The 19,846-nt window shown below is 40.0% G+C and overlaps 1 protein-coding gene across 35 annotated transcripts in view; it reads left to right on the top strand.

Moving 5' to 3' along the window:
- Positions 1 to 19,846, top strand: part of Map2 (microtubule associated protein 2) — a 279,474-nt gene that overhangs the window by 233,498 nt on the left and 26,130 nt on the right. For 10 of the 35 annotated variants that reach the window (XM_037210313.1, XM_037210310.1, XM_037210312.1 and 7 more), the window contains 5 exons: positions 7,998 to 8,213; positions 9,838 to 13,545; positions 13,737 to 13,943; positions 14,124 to 14,258; positions 17,673 to 17,734. In XM_037210313.1, coding sequence (XP_037066208.1) covers positions 7,998 to 8,213; positions 9,838 to 13,545; positions 13,737 to 13,943; positions 14,124 to 14,258; positions 17,673 to 17,734 — 4,328 coding nt within the window. The remainder of the gene's footprint in view (positions 1 to 7,997; positions 8,214 to 9,837; positions 13,546 to 13,736; positions 13,944 to 14,123; positions 14,259 to 17,672; positions 17,735 to 19,846) is intronic. The other 25 variants (XM_028870084.2, XM_028870083.2, XM_037210321.1 and 22 more) reach the window with 13 other exon arrangements.

Genomic DNA, 19,846 nt, shown 5'->3' with positions numbered 1-19,846 from the left:
AGGAAACAAGATGCATAAACGCATACAGATAGATGAAAAGATGCTGTATTCTAGGGCAAGGAACCATGGCTGCCAGGTAAAGAGGAAGAGGGAAAGGATTAAGGAAATAGAGTGTAGGAACTATTGGGAGCCAAGGGCCTAGATGTCATTCATTTCCTGCTGGATGCAGTAGGAAGCTGTGTACGACAGTTGTACTGCTCTCAGGTCATTGAAAGTGTTTCTGAGCTCCCACTTAAAACCATTAGAGTGCCCCAGAACCCTCTTAATGCAGAAAGGGCTATGATGTTGACAGAGCTGGCCCACTCCAAAAGTCTGCTTGAGGTCTGGTTATTGACTCCTCTTACTCAATGGTAATTGTAGCAGAAAAGGAAGTAGATTCCTCTCATCTATCTGGAGACCCAGCTGATCTCTTCCTTACAGAAAACGCAATGCACACAGTGAAAATATGAATAAATAAGACATGGATTCACTATCCTGTAAAGAATCACCTTCCCCACATTGGTCCAGTATATTCAGGGAAGACACTAGCTCACTTCTCATTGCAAACAATTCATAGCTATTTTCAAACCTTACTTTGTGTTTTCCTTTTTTTTTTTCAAAAGAGATATTAAGGTACATAAAGATCTAACGATAGACCACCATATTTTAGTTATATGAAAAGATATATGTGTATATTTTATAAATGCTACATTATTAATTTAAATGGCACATGATAATCTCATCTTCAATGCCTGAAAGATGTGATCAAATCAAAGTTCTATTGCTCCTTTATCTAAAACCCCAATAAAATTAATGTTCAACAAATAACAGGCTTTTAAAAAATTATTTAAAATAAAAAAGCCACTGAGAGCTACAAGGAAAAAAAGAAAGACGTATTCAGTTTCTTAATCAAATTTTCAATGAGTTACTAAAGACCCAGCCTGGAGTATTACTGACAGCAGGTCAGCTGGGAGAGGGAACAGGTGAGCTTCATTGCTTTGTCTAAGAGATTCTTTTCCCCCAGGACACAAACTCTCCCAGCAGCTTTGAGGGCACAGGGACAACCACAACATACAAATATACAAATAGAAGAGAGCGCTTGATTTCAAGTTGTGTAAATGGGCGATTCTGCAGACTCTTCCTTCTTGAGACATTTTTTAAAAGTGTTCTTTCCTAAAGGGAAAGTTTCCATTGAAAATAATTTGACATTCATCACTTTTAAAACATCCATATATAGCCAGGCTGTGGTGGCACATGCCTTTAGTCCCAGCACTCAGGAGGCAGAGTCAGGCAGATCTCTGTGAGTTCGAGGCCAGCCTGGTCTACAGAGAAAGATCCAGGACAGGCACCAAAACTACATGGAGACACCATGTCTCGAAAAATAAAAAAAAAAGTCCATTTATTTTAATTAAACTAATATGAGCATATCCCAGAATGTGTCCTTAAATGGGGAAATATCTAGAAGAGGTTTTATTGGGGAAAAGTTAACAAAAATTAGTAAGTAGCTCACCTAGGAAGAAAACCACGGCACTGTTATAGAAGGCTCTATTAGAATGTTTCCGCACCACCTCTGATTCTTCCTTGGTCTAGCCATAACACTTGTCATTTGGACTGAGTAGTTAGAACATGGAAGTCCATGCAAAAACAGTAGAATACTCTGAACCAGGATTTCTTCTGTCTTGTTAGGTTCATACAGAATTCCGGGGGTTATTTTTCCAGTGTCAGAGAGACAGCCACATAGTTATTGTTCTCTGAAAGTAGTTCACCTCCATGTCATTTGGGGGTGGCAGTAACCACCTGGAAACTGAGGAATCTTTGATCAAAGCTTGCATAGTGAAGAAAGATAATGGGGAATACTGGAAGTGGGGTCAGCTGCCTTCTGCTGTGTGTCGTGATTCACAATAATTAGTCCTTGATATCCCATGAGAGCTAGAGTCTCATAAACATGACTGCAAATGTGTTCCAAAAAGGTCTGACCAACCAAGGCTGAGTTTGGAATGACAAGTCTTCCTTTTGCCCAATATGAAATTTTAAATATATTAATAGGAAGTTTAAATAAAAGCAAACTAAAAGAAAAATATTCCTCAGTCAAAACCAGCTAAATTTCATTCCTGAAGTTTGTAGTTATGCAAAAGAGCTATGTAGAAAGGCCAAGATTCACAAAGTCATCATATCCTTTTATATGTCACATTGTTAAATGAAGCAGGTTATTTTGTGACAAAAAATAGTTCCCAAAGCATGTTTACTTATAGTAGTGGATAAATGCATTCAATTGTTACCTTAAGCCATGAAAGTAGCTTATAAAATGAATTCACATTTTCCCTAAGTTTCTCAACTCCAAATTCAAATGTCAAATTAAGGTAAAGAAGAAAACTTGAGCATATATATGGAATACAACATGCAAACATACATGTAGTCATACACTGGCTCAATACAATGGTTAATCTGGTAAAGGGCACTTGCCCCCAAGCCTGACAACCTGAGTCTGATCCCCAGGAACAAAACTGTAGAAGGAAAGAGCCAAGTGGTCCTCTGAATATCATATCACATGCATATGATAGCGTGTGCACACACACACACACACACACACACACACACACACACACACTTAAACAGGCTATTTTGTATGGTCACACATTATGCTTGGCAGTTTTATAAATGTCTTATCATTTACTTCATCCAGCAACCCGCAAAGATATTTACATGTTTTTGTCAGGGATATCATTGTTTACAATTGGATAAACGAGTCAGGTAGAATTTATATCTAAATATGAGTCTTCTAACGCAGAATTCCATACTTCCCTAAAGCTATGTCCTCGGGATTTTTAATCTAGGACTGTGAAAGTCAATTACCTTCAGACAGAAGTTCTTTTACAAGCTACTATTCTTATATGGATTTTTATAAAACTTCTCCCAAATACATACTCCATTCCTTATTTATTTATGTTTATATATTTATTTGTAATTACTTACCCACTCCTAGTGGGTGGTAACCAAAAGCATCTGTCATGTACATTTCCTCTCTTCAACAAATGCGACTCTAATGTCTTAACATCCCTCTTAGAGACTGCTGCACTATTTTTTCACACTTAGTCACCCCCTCCCCCCAGCACACAACTCTCTGGCTCGTCTCCGGAGCTTGCACCATAGATGATATTTGCTCACAAGTTCTGACCAGAAACTTGATGTTCTTAGAGCACACTGTTCTAGGAGAGGCCTGGACTTGGTCAGCTATTTCTTTCGAGTGAAGGGACAAAGACTTAAGAAGAAATGGCCTTTCTGCTTGGGCCATTAAAGGTCCCACAAATGGTTCCGCCATTCTGAGATTAGAAAAGTTTTCAAACTAGAAAAAAATGTCACTTCTTGTGAGACACTATAGATCTCTGAGCTGTTTTTATGTCTTAGCCCTTAGAACAATGATGGCAGCAGAAGCCGAATGCTTCAGAAGGCTGAAACATCACTGATATCTAGCATCTCCTCACCTCCAGCTCTCAACTCTCAATGCCCCCTTTGTATTGTGATCTTCTTCTCTGTTTCCCAGAAAACACATGTTGAAAAGCAGAGAAATACCGATCTCATTTTTAATCTAGGACTGTGAAAGTCAATTACCTTCAGACAGGAGTTCTTTTACAAGCTGCTATTATATGGATTTTTATAAAACTTCTCCCAAATACACACTCCATTCCTTATTTACTTATGTTTACATATTTATTTTTAATTACTTACCCACCCCTAGTGGGTGGTAACCAAAAGCATTTTTACTTACTTGACAGTCCGTGAAATCGGCTGAGCAAGTTAGACATTTTATATGTCATTTGCATGCATGAGAAGTCGGAGAGTCACTGGGGAACATGTGACTGACGAGGACAAACCAAAAACCTGTGGAGGGGACCCACTTGGTCCTCAGCCCCTGCATCTAGTCTCTGCTGCAGAACAGATCCTGAACAGCTTGTCTCCTCAGCTACTACTAAGAACAGCAAACATCATTTGGGGATTATTTCCCAGGGTATAATAACTACCATTATTATGAGAAATTTCTGTGTACCCAACCAGGAATAACTTCCATGGGACTATCAATAACCAGTGTGCTGACTAATAACTAATATGCTGAAGGGTTAACAGCATTCTCTCCACTGAGTGTTATTTTTAATATATTCATATTTGCAAATTTATTTCCAGTTGACAGTACTTGGCTATTGAAAAAAAAAAGTTACGGTCTTTACATTACAGTGTGTTTGCAAAATAAGGCTAGAATATTGGTTGTTTAAAGTCTGAAAGCTGAAAGGTTAATACTGCACAGAGAGATATTATAGGTGTTGTTTCTGTCGTTGAGGGTGACAAACTTTAACTTAGGTCTAGATATAAGTAATTGTGATTAGTGATTACTCGGGTAACCTGAACAGAATTCTGAGAGACAGTGACCACATCAAAATTCAAATAGGGCACATCCTAAAGGTTCCTAAAGCTCATTGACTCATAGGAGAGTCCAGACGGTCCTAAGCAGACTAATCTACAATGGGAACTAAGGAACTGTATTACTTGCTGGTTGGAATCATTAACTAAAACTTAAATTAACCAAAATGTTAAGTATTTGTACATGGTTGGATAATCACAGTTTCAAACAGGAGCCTTTTTTTCCCAGTCATTGAGCAGACATGGTACCCTGACAACGTTTCTCTTTCTTAATTTCTAATTGGAATTTCTTTGAAAGAATGCATTTGTTTTGTGATGTTTTGTTTCTGTTCCAATATTTCCTTGGTTATTCTGAATTCCTGGAGAATAATGCACAGATAATTTCCATTTCGCAGCATGGGTGTCGATTTCTTTTTTATTCTTTTAGATCAATAGCAAAATTTCCTAAAGAGTAGTTTAAATTAAGTGCCCAGAAAAGCATGCACCATCCACTGCCTCCATCCTCCATCAGCCCCCGTTCGTCTCAGCCCCTCCCATCCTGCTGTGCTGCTTTGGTGACCCTTCATGTCCTCCTGCAGCCGTCTGTCTCGTCTGTCTGATCTCACGTCGGTCTTGTCCAGTTCTCCCTGCAGTTTCTTCCTGTGTGTCTGTCTGTAGATGCAGGGGCTGAGGACCAAGTGGGTCCCCTCCACAGGTTCCCCAGCCATGAACCTGCCACCGGCGGGGAGAGGCGCAGGCTTCTGGCCCCCTCCATCTCGGTGTCTGTACCTGATGATGAGCCTTACAGTTCGGATGAGGAGTACTATGAGCATCCTTTGTTCCGCTCAGAGTGGACTGGTGTGCTCCCCAGTGTCCCAGCCCAGAGCGCAGAGGCCCATGTGGGCCAGCAGAAAGGTGAACAGGAGCATGGTGCCCTCTTCTGCTCCTCCTCCCCACCTGCAGCTCTGTCCACCATTCATCACGTTCAGTGTGCTTTCGTGTGGGCGGGGGATGGGCACGAGCTTGTTTTGTCCACATGACAGCGAAGTCCCTACACAAGGAGTTTCCCACTGAAACGCCTCAAAATTTATATGAAAGAAATTTGTTACAGCAAACAAACGACCATTCCTTTTTATACTTTTTTTTTTTAACATTATTTCCTATGGGGTGGGAAAGGAGAAGAAAAAGGGACAAGAAATAATTCAATTGAAATATGGCACCTTTTTGTTCTTTGTCAATAAATTATTCAGTGAGAACATACTATTTACCTAAACTGAAGAAGATGAGCCTTATAATTGTTTTCCTCCTTAGATGTGGACTATTCTCAGGGCCAGCCTTAAATGGAAGTCACCTTTTTACAACTGTATTCATATGCGTGTTCTTAAAAAAAAAAAAAAAAAAAAAAAAAGAACCCACTTAGAAGCGAATAGATGTTATGGGATGAATTTATGACTCCACATCAAGAAATGTGAAACGGTGGGGAGTTCTTAGGTGGCTGTTCTCAGCTCACCTCAGCAGAGCTGGGGGGGAAATGAAGACTGAGAGTCGGAGCCTCCATCCCATAAAGCTGAACCACCTATGTGCCATTGACTATCATGAGAGTGAAATTCATGGGCTGCTATTAACCTCAGATTTTAACTAGGGATTTTTGTGAAGAAGAATGTGTAGCTAAACTATTCTGCTCAGACAGGAGTATTTTCAGGTGAGGATGGTGACTTGCTGTGTGCAGAAGCGCTCCTTTTCCTGTGAGACACAATGTCATGGGAAAGACACAAGGACGGACATCTCCAAGGCAGCCAGGAGTCAGCCCACAGACTGCCAGCCACAACCAGGACAGGAAGGTTCTGCCAAAGTCATTTTGAAAACCAAAGACCTCCAACAGCTGAAGTCCCGAGAACTATGCCCAGCATTAAAAAAGACAAAGCACTTTTAAAACAGTGTGAAGTTCAAGCAATTAAAATATATGAGAGATTTTTAATTAAGATGTAGGTACAGGCCGGGCGGTGGCGGCGCACGCCTTTAATCCCAGCACTCGGGAGGCAGAGCCAGGTGGATCTCTGTGAGTTTGAGGCCAGCCTGGGCTACAGAGTGAGAAAAAAAAAAAAAAAGTAGGTACAGAGGACACAAGAATACTTAATTCAAAATTTAAAAATTAAAGGTCAAAATATTACGTGGATCTGAAAATTTGTAAATTAACTTGGTTAGACTTCATCTAATAAGCAGGCCTTGGTGAAGTTAGATACATTTAAAGTTTTTTTTAACTTTAGAATCAAAATGCATGCTTTATAAAAAAATTTCTGAATGATAAAGAAGAATTGAAAATTTTAAAATATCCCTTACAAAATTAAATTACAGGCACAAAAATGTCTGCATGGTAGATATAAAAAGATAGACGAGAGAGTTCTGCCACCCTCCAGGGTGTTAGTATTTCCTAAAAAAGAAAATTCCTTCCCTTTCCACCTGTAATCTTTCCCACAGGGCCTTTTGCACAATGTCCAGTTGTTTCATGGAAATATCAGAAGAATCTTCCCACTGTAGACTTCTAAAGCAGCTAATGTAGTTTCCTTTAACTTATTAAAGGGTAGAATGGATTCATTTATTTTTGTGGACATTTGAAGTGTAAAGGAGAAGAAAAAATGAACAAAATAATTCATGGCCTTCAGAAGCTTGATGTTTGCATTTAAAGGCTGACATTGTTTCCATTTATACCTTTGGGAGGGATATTTTGAGGAGTCTGAATGCCACTCAGTCATCTTTCCTTAGTGATTTTATTTTGAATTTCATAGTAAGATTAGATTGCTAATATAATCTTTTTTTTTCTTTTTCTTGGTGTCAAAAGAACTATACATGAAGTGTTGCTGATTAAGTAGCACTAAAACAATTGTATTCAAGGGAAAAAACACTTTTATAAATGATAAAGTTTTAACGTTAAAAAGTATTTTATGTTCAATCTTTCTTTTCCTTGTGTATTACATAATTCAATGGAGGCAACATAAATTGACCTTTAGCCCTTTTTCAAAAACACTGTATTTAGAGTGCTCTGATGGACTTTCTGTTAAAACTCTTAAGCAATTGAGTAGGTAATGCTTTGAGGCCAAGCCTATTTTATTCCTAAAATTGTCTTGCAAAGATTGCACATTTTAAATAAAGCAATCAGGGATTCTTGTATAGGGACTTCCTGCATTGGAGAAAACACATGTCTAACCAATTGGAAGGCTTTTTTCAGCACACCAGTACATCTGTCTTCTCACCATCTGCTGGGGCAGCACCATCTCTAATTTCCAACAATCCTTCCCACATGCTCATCTTTACTGCCGTTCCCACTAAGAGTGATCAATCCATAAAACCCTTTCAGCTCTCAATTTTTAAAATGAATAGCAAGTCTTTCGATTAGAGTTTTCAAAGGCATTTCTATCAGTATATTATACATCATAATTTTCCAGTGAGTACATAATGTGTCTGTCATTCAGTTATTAATTTGCTCATCCAGATGGAAAAGGAAAATATACCTAATGCCCTGGAGAGGTTATTCAAACAGAGCTGAAAGTGTTCCACGAATAATATTTCTGTCCTTCCGTGGTGTATTGTTCTGTGGTCATGATGTCAACATCTTTTTCATCCCCAAGAAGAAGAAACGCTAGAGGGTGCGATGGCTGAGGGAAAGAAACCTGCTGTCCTTCCCGGAAAAGAGCACGGGGCTGCTAAGTCCTCAGACCACCTCCAGGGCCTCAGTGAGGGCCAAGTGGAATCTAGTGCAGAGGCGCAGATAGTTCCAGAAGACAGTGTAAAAGAGGTCCCGGAGGTGGCTCCAGATGTAAAAATCCCTTCCTCTCTCAAGGAAGGTGTGTGTCTGTCAGGATTTGCATGTGTGCCGCAAATGTGCTGCCATGGATTTCACTAAGCGAATGCCTTTCCAACGCTGGTCCAACGCTGGGTCTCCTCGTGGTCCTAAGACACCATTTCAGGCTTCGCGAGCAGAGACCGTGGCTTGTGCAGATGCTGTGAGAGCTTGGTCGTCCCCGGCTGCAGCTGGTTGTCCTTTGCCATGATACAATACGCTTTGCCGCAGGCTAATGACGCTGTGTGAACTCTCTTGGTTTTACCCCCTCCCTCCTCATCGCCAGTGTTTGCCAGTCACATTGCTGATACATGTATATTTTTGTTTTTATGTTTTGGGACAGCAATCCATATGCTTTTTCTTTTCAAACCCTAGAGCTGGGTTTTAGCACATACAGGCTTCAATGATAGGATCGCTTTTGTCTGCAGCCGCAGAGCGCTACGTGTTTAATGCTTCAACAAACGCTGCTTTGGTTTCCTTCAGAGACCCTGCCGGGGCTTCTCTTGTTGTCTCTCCAGGGCAGCCAACCCCTTCATCATGCCTGTATCGCTTGAGTTTTCATCCATCCAGCTTTCATTGCGAGCTTAACGACTCCATTGCTCTCATTACAACAGGACACACAATTCTATCAGGTCATGGTAACCCATCTTCAAGAGATGGCTGAATTTTTATGAGTCACTGCCAAATCCTTTTCCGATAACTACGCTTAGCTCTAGTGACCACAGGAAATCGTTTAAAAGAGACACTTGGGTTGGCATGCAAATAAAACCAAGACTGTGTCGTTTATCTGAAGTCAAGTATGTCTGAGGCCAATACTGGACAACGTTTTGCCAGCTGGCCAGGTCCAGGGAATAAAATCAGGACCCTGGGGCGAAAGATATTGTAATAGTTGACTCATTTGGAAAATGTCTTGCTCTTGCGACTTCCCATTGTTATAATTCAGAAGCCGTGACTGCAAATTAAAATTTTAGATTAAGTACAAACTGGCTCATCAACTCTTAGGTCATGTATATAAAATTGGCAGCAGATGTTGACTTTAATCTCAGCTGTCTTCTCAAACTTTATGCCAGTAACTTTTAGTATCCCCATATGGGTCCTCACAATTTTTTTATCAAGTTACCTGGAACTGCTAATACTTGAAGAATCATTATGTATTTCTTGGCATCTGTCCCCGTGGCCTGCCAGCTTATTTTCAAGTGAGAAAACTCAAAATACTCAGTAAACATTCTTCATATATATGTTCTTGTACCCTGTTAACTAGTTCGTTGATGTGGATTAATTTCAACTTTTATCAATAGAAAAAAAGACGACTTTTCTTTTTCATTCTAATACACACCATATAGTGTGTAGAAGAGACCAAATAAACAAAAAGAATACGTAGTCTGAGGCAAACTCCTCTTATAATATTTACAAAATTCATTAGGAACAGAACTTCACTCAGTACTAGTACATACAGAGTCCAGTCCTAACATTCCATGCTCATTTTTCAGTGGGCAGCATGCTTGCATGGTCCATAGCTTCCCTTTTACCCCTTCCATTCATTTCCTATTTGTAAGTATGATTTTTTAAGCTTACTGCCCGAAAGCTGTTGCCTATTGTTTGTTTAAAAATCAACCCGGTTACTTCAGATTTACTTACAGCCTCGAAGATGGAATTCCCAGAGCAGCAGAAATTGACTTCCCCTTTCGCTGAGCCTTTAGACAAGGGAGAAAAGGAGTTGGAGATGCAAAGTAAGCCTGGTGAAGACTTTGAACATGCTGCCTTAGTTCCTCAGCCAGAGCCAACTGTAACTCCCCAAGATAAAAAGGATCTCCAAGGCACGGAAGGAGAAAAGTCGCCTTTTGCGCACACTTTTGGTACCAACCTGGAAGACATAAAGCAGAACACAGAACCAAGCATAGCAGTACCTAGCATTGGCCTCTCTGCAGAGCCTCTGACTCCAAAAGAGCAGAAAGACTGGTTCATTGAAATGCCAATGGAATCAAAGAAGGATGAATGGGGTTTAGCTGCCCCAATATCTCCTGGTCCCTTGACACCCATGAGGGAAAAAGATGTGCTGGAGGATATCCCGAGATGGGAAGGGAAGCAGTTTGATTCTCCCATGCCAAGTCCCTTTCATGGTGGGAGCTTCGCTCTTCCTTTAGATACTATAAAGAATGAAAGAGTCACAGAAGAACCACAACCCTTGGCTCCTTTCTTCTTCCAAGCAGCTGACAAAACATCTCTGCAGGACACCAGTGGCCTAGCTATGGCCAAAGATAGTTCTGGAGATGAGAAGCCACAGAAAGATAAAGCAGACAGTGTGGTAGATGTCCCAGTCTCAGAAGCTGCCACCATACCCAAAGATGCTCATGGTCCAGTTGTGGAAGGCTATGTCACAGAAAGTGTTTCAGGGGAAGAAAAGGGTGCCGCAAATCAAGAGAAAAAAGAAACTTGGACACCCAGCAGACAAGAACCTACAATCACTGAAAATGAACCGCAGACAAAGCTTGAAGAGAAATTATTGGTCTCTATCGAAGAAGCTGTGGCAAAAGATCACGGACCCTCCAAACTGAGAGATGATGAAACAGCTGTCATTCAGCCCTCCACCGAGCGTTCTTTCTCTAAAGAAGAACAGAAAGGCCAAGAGCACGTGACCGATGAGTTAAAACAGGGCTCCTTCCCTATAAGTCTCGAACAAGCATTTTTAGATCAAGCCATGACCTCTGAGACCTTGGGAAAAATTACATCTGAGCCAGAGGCAGTAAGTGAAATGAGAGGAAGCCTGGGGCTTTTTGAGGAGACCGTAGCTGGCAAAGATAAGTTTGAAGGAGTTGGGGCCGCAACAGTAGCTGAGGTTGGCATGCCATTTTATGAAGATAAATCAGGAATGTCCAAGTACTTTGAAACATCTGCATTGAAAGAAGATGTAACAAAAAGCCAACAGTTGGGCAGTGATTACTATGAACTGAGTGATTCAAGAGGCAGTGCCCAGGAGTCCCTTGATACTGTATCTCCCAAGCATGGTGAAAAGGAAAAAGAATCCCAGCCCAGTGCTCCAGCACAAGAAGCAGGGTATAGCACACTTGCCCAGCGTTATCCTTCTGAGTTACCTGAAGAACCAAGTTCTCCTCAAGAAAGAATGTTCACTATTGACCCAAAAGTTTACGGGGAGAAAAGGGACCTTCACAGTAAGAATAAAGATGATTTGACACTTAGTCGAAGTTTAGGGCTTGGCGGTAGGTCTGCAATAGAACAAAGAAGCATGTCCATCAACTTGCCTATGTCTTGCCTCGATTCCATTGCCCTTGGGTTTAACTTCGGCCGGGGCCATGATCTTTCCCCTCTGGCTTCCGATATTCTAACTAACACTAGCGGAAGCATGGATGAAGGAGATGATTATCTTCCCCCCACCACACCTGCGGTAGAGAAAGCCCCTTGCTTTCCGATAGAAAGCAAAGAGGAGGAAGAGAAAGCAGAGGAAGCAAAAGTGACTGGAGAACAAACTATTCAAATTGAGACATCCTCTGAGACACCCTTCCCAGCCAAAGAGTATTACAAAAATGGTACCGTCATGGCCCCTGACCTGCCCGAGATGCTTGATCTGGCAGGAACCAGGTCCAGATTAGCTTCTGTGAGTGCAGATGCTGAGGTTGCCAGGAGGAAATCGGTCCCATCAGAGGCTGTGGTTGCAGAGAGTAGTACCGGTTTGCCACCTGTCACTGATGAAAACCAAGTCACTGCAAAACCAGACAGTCAACTGGAAGACATGGGATACTGTGTGTTCAATAAATACACAGTCCCTCTCCCATCTCCAGTTCAAGACAGTGAGAATTTGTCGGGAGAGAGTGGTTCGTTTTATGAAGGAACCGATGACAAAGTCCGCAGAGATCTGGCAACAGACCTTTCACTGATTGAAGTAAAACTTGCTGCCGCTGGAAGAGTCAAAGATGAGATCACTGCTGAGAAAGAGGCATCTTCACCCACTTCTGCTGACAAACCAGGACTGAGTAGGGAGCTTGACCATGACAGGAAAGCTAATGACAAACTGGATACTGTCCTAGAAAAGAGTGAAGAGCATGTTGAATCAAAAGAACATGCCAAGGAGATGGAAGAGGCTGGTGAGAAAGTGGAGCTCTTTGGATTAGGTGTAACCTATGAGCCAGTCTCCACCAAAGAACTGACAACAGCTGAAGATACATCACCTGAGAACGCAGCAAAAGGTCTCAGTTCAGTGCCCGAGGTAGCTGAGGTAGAACCAACCACAAAGGCCGATCAAGGGCTAGATTTTGCTGTGAAGAAAGCTGAGCCTAGTCAGCTAGAAATCAAAGTCAGTGACTTTGGACAGATGGCTTCAGGGATGAATGTAGATGCTGGGAAAGCCACAGAGCTCAAGTTTGAGGTTTCTCAGGAACTGACCCTCTCATCCAAAGGACCTCAAGAAGAGGATTCCTTCATGGGTGTTGAGTCTGGCCACATGAAAGAAGGTGTAAAAGTCAATGAAATAGAAGTCAAAGAGAAGGTGGCAAAGCCCGACCTGGTGCATCAGGAGGCTGTGGACAAAGAAGAGTCCTATGAGTCTAGCGGTGAGCACGAGAGCCTCACGATGGAGTCCCTGAAGCCTGATGAGGGCAAGAAGGAAACATCTCCAGAGTCATCTCTGATTCAAGATGAAGTTGCCCTCAAACTGTCTGTGGAAATCCCTTGCCCACCTCCTGTTACAGAGGCTGACTTGTCCACTGATGAGAAAGCTGAGGTCCAAATGGAATTTATTCAGCTGCCCAAGGAAGAAAGCACAGAGACTCCCGATATACCCGCCATACCTTCTGATGTCACCCAGCCACAGCCTGAGGCAATTGTGTCTGAACCAGCAGAGGTCCCAAGTGAGGAAGAGATAGAAGCTGGGGGAGAATATGACAAACTGCTCTTCCGCTCAGACACCCTTCAGATTACTGACCTGGTTGCCCCGGGAAGTAGGGAGGAATTTGTGGAAACCTGCCCGGGTGAGCACAAAGGTGTAATTGAGTCCGTGGTGACCATCGAGGATGATTTCATCACTGTAGTGCAAACCACAACCGATGAAGGGGAGTCGGGGTCCCACAGTGTGCGCTTTGCAGCGCTGGCTCAGCCTGAGGAGGAAAGGAGACCATGCCCTCACGAAGAAGAGCTTGAAGTAGAGATGGCAGCAGAAGCCCAGGCAGAACCCAGGGATGGCTCTCCAGATGCCCCAGCTACCCCGGAGAGAGAAGAGGTTGCATTCTCAGAATATAAAACAGAAACCTACGACGATTACAAAGACGAGACCACCATTGATGACTCCATCATGGATGCTGACAGCCTGTGGGTGGACACTCAAGGTGTGCTTCTTTTTTTCAATCTTCTCCCAAAATAAAACCCAGTAGCCTAGTGGGGAATTTGTTTTTTTCTCCTTAAACATTAAAAACAGGTCTCTATTTATATTACATTGTGTTAAGTATGCGAAGGCTTTTGTGCATCTGTCACTAATGTTCTCACTGTTCATGTTGCCGTGGTTTGCTTTGATCCACAGATGATGATAGAAGCATCATGACAGAACAGTTAGAAACTATTCCTAAAGAGGAGAAAGCTGAGAAGGAAGCTCGGAGACCATCTCTCGAGAAACATAGAAAAGAAAAACCCTTTAAAACCGGGAGAGGCAGAATTTCTACCCCTGAAAGAAAAGTAGCTAAAAAGGAACCTAGCACGGTCTCCAGGGATGAAGTGAGAAGGAAAAAAGGTTCATTTCACAATCGATTCTTTTCAAATGTGTTTTTTTTTTTTTAAATTAATTTCTTATTACTCTACTGAAAACGCAACTGCCTTACTGGTTACTTATTAAAAAAAAATTGTTCATTTTTTTGTTCCAAGTGTATTTTCTTTCCTGATGGTATGCTGTTTTGTGTTTTCTTATTCATAGCAGTTTATAAGAAGGCTGAACTTGCTAAAAAAACAGAAGTTCAGGCCCACTCTCCTTCCAGGAAATTCATTTTAAAACCTGCTATCAAATACACTAGACCAACTCATCTCTCCTGTGTTAAGCGGAAAACCACAGGTGACTGTTTGATTCTGCAATGTGGCTGGCAAACATAGATGTGTATTTTATTTTAATCTCATTACTGTAGAAGCTTCTTCATTTTGTTTTACTTCCAAATCTCAGCAATCATGAACAATTTCGCTATTAAGTGTCTTGTATCATTATTCTTTTTTTTTCCCTCCCTGCAGAAGAGGTCATGACCATCTGTTTCTTTGTCATGCTCAGACATAACAGTGCGTGATTGTATCTTGGCATTGTACTCTAGTGTCACGTTCTGGGGATTCCTATTTTCATTCTGTGTGTTTGGTTAGACGATGGCGATGAATTTAACCGTGGTATGCATTCTCATTATTTTGCTTATTTATCTCCTCCATGCTTAAATCCATGTATATTTGTCCTATTTTCTCTATTGTTACTGCCAAATCTGTTACTGGTGTTGACTTTACCGAGACAATGTATAATGACTTAAGATACTGGAAATGAAAAAACCTCCTGGAGTAATACTAATTTTCAAGATTATTTTGCTTTAGATGAAAAAAAGAGACAAAGAAAGAAAGAAAGGAATGAAGGAAGAAAGAAGGGAAATGATGTCTATCCCATCAGATTGTATTCTTCAAGTCCAAAATGAATACCTTTTCAACTTCCTGTACTTCATCTTTGGGATTTTCTTAAAGTTATTGATCCAAACTGTCAAATGTTCTAATATAATTCAATGTGCAGAATTCTTAGTTAAAACTCTAGTCCCTTGAAAGTTAATTAAATTAGAAATAAACACGTTTCCTACAATCTCAGCACTGGGGAGACAGAGGTAGATGGCTCTAGACTTCCAATGTGAGACCAGCCTGCGCTACATCGAGACACCTTAATATAAAGGAGAGGGGAGAGAAACCTCTGTTTTGTCACCTACTTATCCCTGTCTCTCCCAAATATACACATCTATGAGCTTGAAAGTCTAGTAGAACAAAAGAATGAAGTATGGCAGAGACATCATAAAGGGGTCTTTCGAGATGGCTTATTGTTACAAACACTCACTGCTCTTACAGAAGACTGTTCCCAGCACCCATACGGCAGTTCACAACCGTCTATAACTCCAATTCCAGAGGATTCAACCCCATCTTCTGGCCTCTGTGGGCACTGCACACATGTTCTACACTTACATGTAGACAATACACCCATGCACATAAAATAAAAATCCTTTTTTATTAAAAAAACATAATAAAAATCTATACAGCTCTCTACAATGCAATTTTATTTTGAAAATTCACTATAGAGTAGCAGGGTATTCATTTTGTGTGCCTAATTATGCTCTGATAATCTTAATTTTGTATTTTCTTAGTATCTATGTGGATATGCTTGCAGTCTACAAAATATCAGGAAGAAATGTTCTCTTTTCCATTATACATTACAAGTAGCTTAATATAATAGGTCACTTAAAGATTAGGAGTGACAGCATTAATGTAATGGGTCATTTTCATGATGAGGAGTTCACCTAACTGAAAAAAAGATGAGAGTCATTGATCTTCTAGAACGACCACCAAAAGTCACTAGTATTTTTGTTTGCTAGATTTAGGGCTTGGGTTTTGGGCTTCTGGGGTTTTGAGACAAGGTAATTGCATGTAGCCCAGATCAGCCTCAAATTCATGATCCTCATGTGTTAGTCTCCCTAATGTTTGGATTGCAAGTGTGCAACACCATACCTGGCCAAAGTTCCAAGTAGTGTGTGTTTCTGTTCTACATATAGGAACCATATGGTGTGATTTGTGTAAGAACAATACCCAAGCCAGGATTTGAATTTGGAAGGCTCTTTTGTACACAAATATTGAGAAAGGATCAGGGTACGGAGCACTTCCGAATTAGAAGTTAGGAGTTAGCATGTCATCTCCATATCTTGTATCTTGATTTGCTGATTCTATCAAATTTTTAGAAATTTTATTTACTCAGACAAATAAAGAATCTCTTTAAGAAATCCTGTATTCTGACAGCTAAAACTGCTGTCAGAATTGCGGGAATTAAGAGGAACTATAAAATAGTAAATAGTTTGTGTGACATGCCTGCATGTCAGTGGCCCTCCCTCCACCTCCCTCCTTATATTTATTCTTTAAAGGAAATTTAAATTTGGAGACTAACTAGGGCCTCCCCTTGTTGAAGTCAAATACCAAAAGACCCCAGCAGGAAGCCTATACACTATGTAGGGATTATTGAATTAAAGCAAACTATATAGATATGCTAGAGGAATTTTAAATATATCATTGTAGTGGATGACATCATTTTCACTGCTTCTTGAAAGAAAAAATCAACAATGCTAGGATCTGAAAAGTCCTCCTAGGCAGTCCCACAATGAATAGAGCACACTGTAGGTAGCCATTGTCTTGATATAAGAACTCACATAGCATAGGACTCCTTTTCAGAACTAATATAAGGCTTATGAGGATATTTTTTCCCCTGAAAACTTCTTTACCAAAGAAAATTAAGGAGAGAGTAAACATTCAAACTAGAGTATTTTACGTCTGATGATACTTGTCAAATACTGTTATTTTTCAAGACACAAAGGATGATCTTATACTGTAAGATATTAAAGTCCAGTCAGGTAAGTCATCCACATAGAATGTGCCGGAGGTGGTGGTATTTAAAACTGAGACCAGAAGCAAACAGCAGCATCAAGAGAAACAGCAGTAACAGATGTGGTAACGGTGTCATATAGGAAGTGCATGTGTAGAGCTCATTTTGTATTTACTGGACTGGAAGTTTCTCTCATCCTCTGTCCCTGAGAAGCTGTTTTCCTTCCCTCCTTGTAGTAATTTTCACACCAGGCAAGTATGTCGATCATACTGCAAAGTGAAGAGGTGCACAGGCAAAGGGGTTTGCTGATCATGACAGCCTAGGAGATAAAATGCAGAAGGACCCACAAGAAAGCCAATGGCTTACTTCTAGAACAGGAGGGATTGGCATGTCTGTATTGTGACAACCGAGAGAGAAGAGGAGAGACAGACAGACAGAGAGAGAGAGAGAGAGAGAGAGAGAGAGAGAGAGAGAGAGAGAGAGAGAGAAGGAGGGAGGGAGGGAGAGAGAAGAGAGAGAGATTCAGTTTCCTTTCCTTTAGGCATTTGCCTTGATGTTCTGTGACAGTTGATCTAAAGATTCTATGTGTATACAGTAGATACTCAAAAGTACCTTGATGTCCCATAGAAAACGAGATGTGTGCTGCCCTCCCTTGTGCTTTGGTAGAGGCTGGTCTATGTTCATTCACGCACACTGTAGCTGGAGCCACATAATGCATTACTGCTACCCAAGTTTCTTTGGTTATTGAATTTGAGCCTCAAAAGCAAGAAGTTGTACGTTGCACTAGTCTGGTACCGTAGCAGGACACCCAGGTATTGGAAAACACGTTTGTGTAAGTTTTAGCCGCTAACTTACTTGTTTCTTTTCCCCCAGCAGCAAGTGGTGAATCAGCTCAGGCTCCCAGTGCTTTTAAACAGGCGAAGGACAAAGCCACTGTGAGTAAACCAAGTCTTCTCTTGTTTTTTACTTTTAGTATTTATTCAATGTCTTGCACAATGTAGGTATCATGTAGACAAGTATATTTACTTTAAAGGTCCATTTTAGACTGCTTGCCACCCAGCATTATCTCTGGAGCATCCAGACCCAAAACTGACATCATCTAGAATGACCAATCATGGTGGTTGGTGAGGCTGCAGCCAGGCTTGCTCTCTGTTAGCAAGGTAAAATACAGAAAATTGCACAGTGAGTTGGGTGCCTGCAATGGGGAAGAACAGTTCACTGTTAGCCTTTATAATTAACATAATGTTTTACATTTTCGTTACAAAATAAGTCTAAATGGAACTATGGAGAGGAGCAGGAAGTAAAATTAAGTATAATTCATTTCTCTGAAGATGGCTACAGTTACCATTTAAATTTTTTAAAAGTCATTTTTTTCTCCAGTTTTATAGGTTTAGTAATCAAAAACAAAACACTGTGTATTGATTTTTAATTAAGTAGAAGCATTATTACAACCATTTTAATGGCAACATGACATTCCATTTTATTAATTCATCACAACATAATCAGTTTCCTGTTATCTGGCTTTCAAATTATACTTTCCACTGAATTATAAAAATATTGCTATTGAGGTCTTTTGTGCCAGTTTCCTTAAAACAGTTTTCTCTCACTGAAATTATTGGTTAAAGACAGTATTGTATTTTAAAATCAGTGCTTCATATTGCCAGTCATATTGTTCTCTATTTGCTAAATTATGATAATAAGTATTGTTTAAATGTGGATCTATTAATAATTAATATTTCATATGTGTGTCAATCCTTCCTACCTTTTTCTTTTTCAATTTTTATAACATCAACTGTGTTTTAAAAAGACAGAAACCAACATGAAGTATTTTGCTCTTTTTATGATTGGAAGAAAAACAATTAAAGGTATACTAATGAAATCCTAAATTTATAATGAACAATTTGAAGGATTTCAATATGTAGATTATGAGATAATTTGCCCCCCCCACAATCATACATGATATTTAAATCACAGTTCTTAGCTTAAACTTAGGGTCTTGGGTTGAGGATTTAGCTCAGTGGTAGAGCGCTTGCCTAACAAGCACAAGGTCCTGGGTTTGGTCTTCAGCTAAAAAAAAAAAAAAAAACTTACGGTCTTTATTTGATAACAGGATAAATTCATTCTTTATATGAACACATATAAATTAAACATATGCCTTAATAAATGGTAAGTAATATAATCCATTTATTGCCTCAGTAAATATGGAGCTGTATTTTGAGTGCAATGTGATAGTGATATTTGGATCTCTATTGTCTATTTCTGATTTTTTAAAAAACTAGTGTGTTATCATGTCTGAATCTTGAACATTTTTAGCTATATGGTCTTTTATCCCTATATCTTAATTTTCTAAATTTCCTGTGCAATAATTCAGTTGGGAAAATTAAGTATAGTAGTTTTATAAAACAGTATACTACCTAGATACAATAGTCATTTAGTATTTATTAAATAGAATTAATTATTAGTTGATATTATATTATTTTTAAAAATATAGAAAATTTCAGTCACAGATACAAAAAATAAGTCTGAGAATTTCCTCTTTAGGAAAAGTTTCAAGTGGACATTATCAGGAAAAACCAGGAAATTTTCAAGTTGCTTCAGGTCCAAGAAACTCATGGGACTGGCATTTAATACTTAACTTTGAACAGATACTATGTACATTATTGCCATAAAGCTAACATTTGCCCTTCCAAATGTCATACATTTCATGTGTCTAAAGAAAGACTTACTCTATTGTTTCTGCTTTTGATTTATCATTTGTTCCCCCTCCTAACACCTAATGTACTTCTTTATAATTTCCTAAATCCCCAAATTCCCTCATACTTGATTTACTGCTGATAATGTAGTTCAACTCTAAGATTTTCGTTGTTCTTCACTAGCAAGCTCACCAACCCCTTCCTTATTTTGGTTAAGGTTTGGGTGGCCGTTTGCTTCATATCATCGCTTGTCTTGTTCTTGTCTGTCTTAGAAGCAATGTCGCCACTTCATTCTTCTTTCCTGGTTATATTTTTGAAATTCATGCTTCTCCGGTAAAAATCAATCAAGAAATA

The sequence above is a fragment of the Peromyscus leucopus genome, chromosome 13, assembly GCF_004664715.2.
Source record: "Peromyscus leucopus breed LL Stock chromosome 13, UCI_PerLeu_2.1, whole genome shotgun sequence".
Classification (NCBI taxonomy): Eukaryota; Metazoa; Chordata; class Mammalia; order Rodentia; family Cricetidae; genus Peromyscus; species Peromyscus leucopus.
This window is presented reverse-complemented; position numbering and strand designations above follow the sequence as displayed.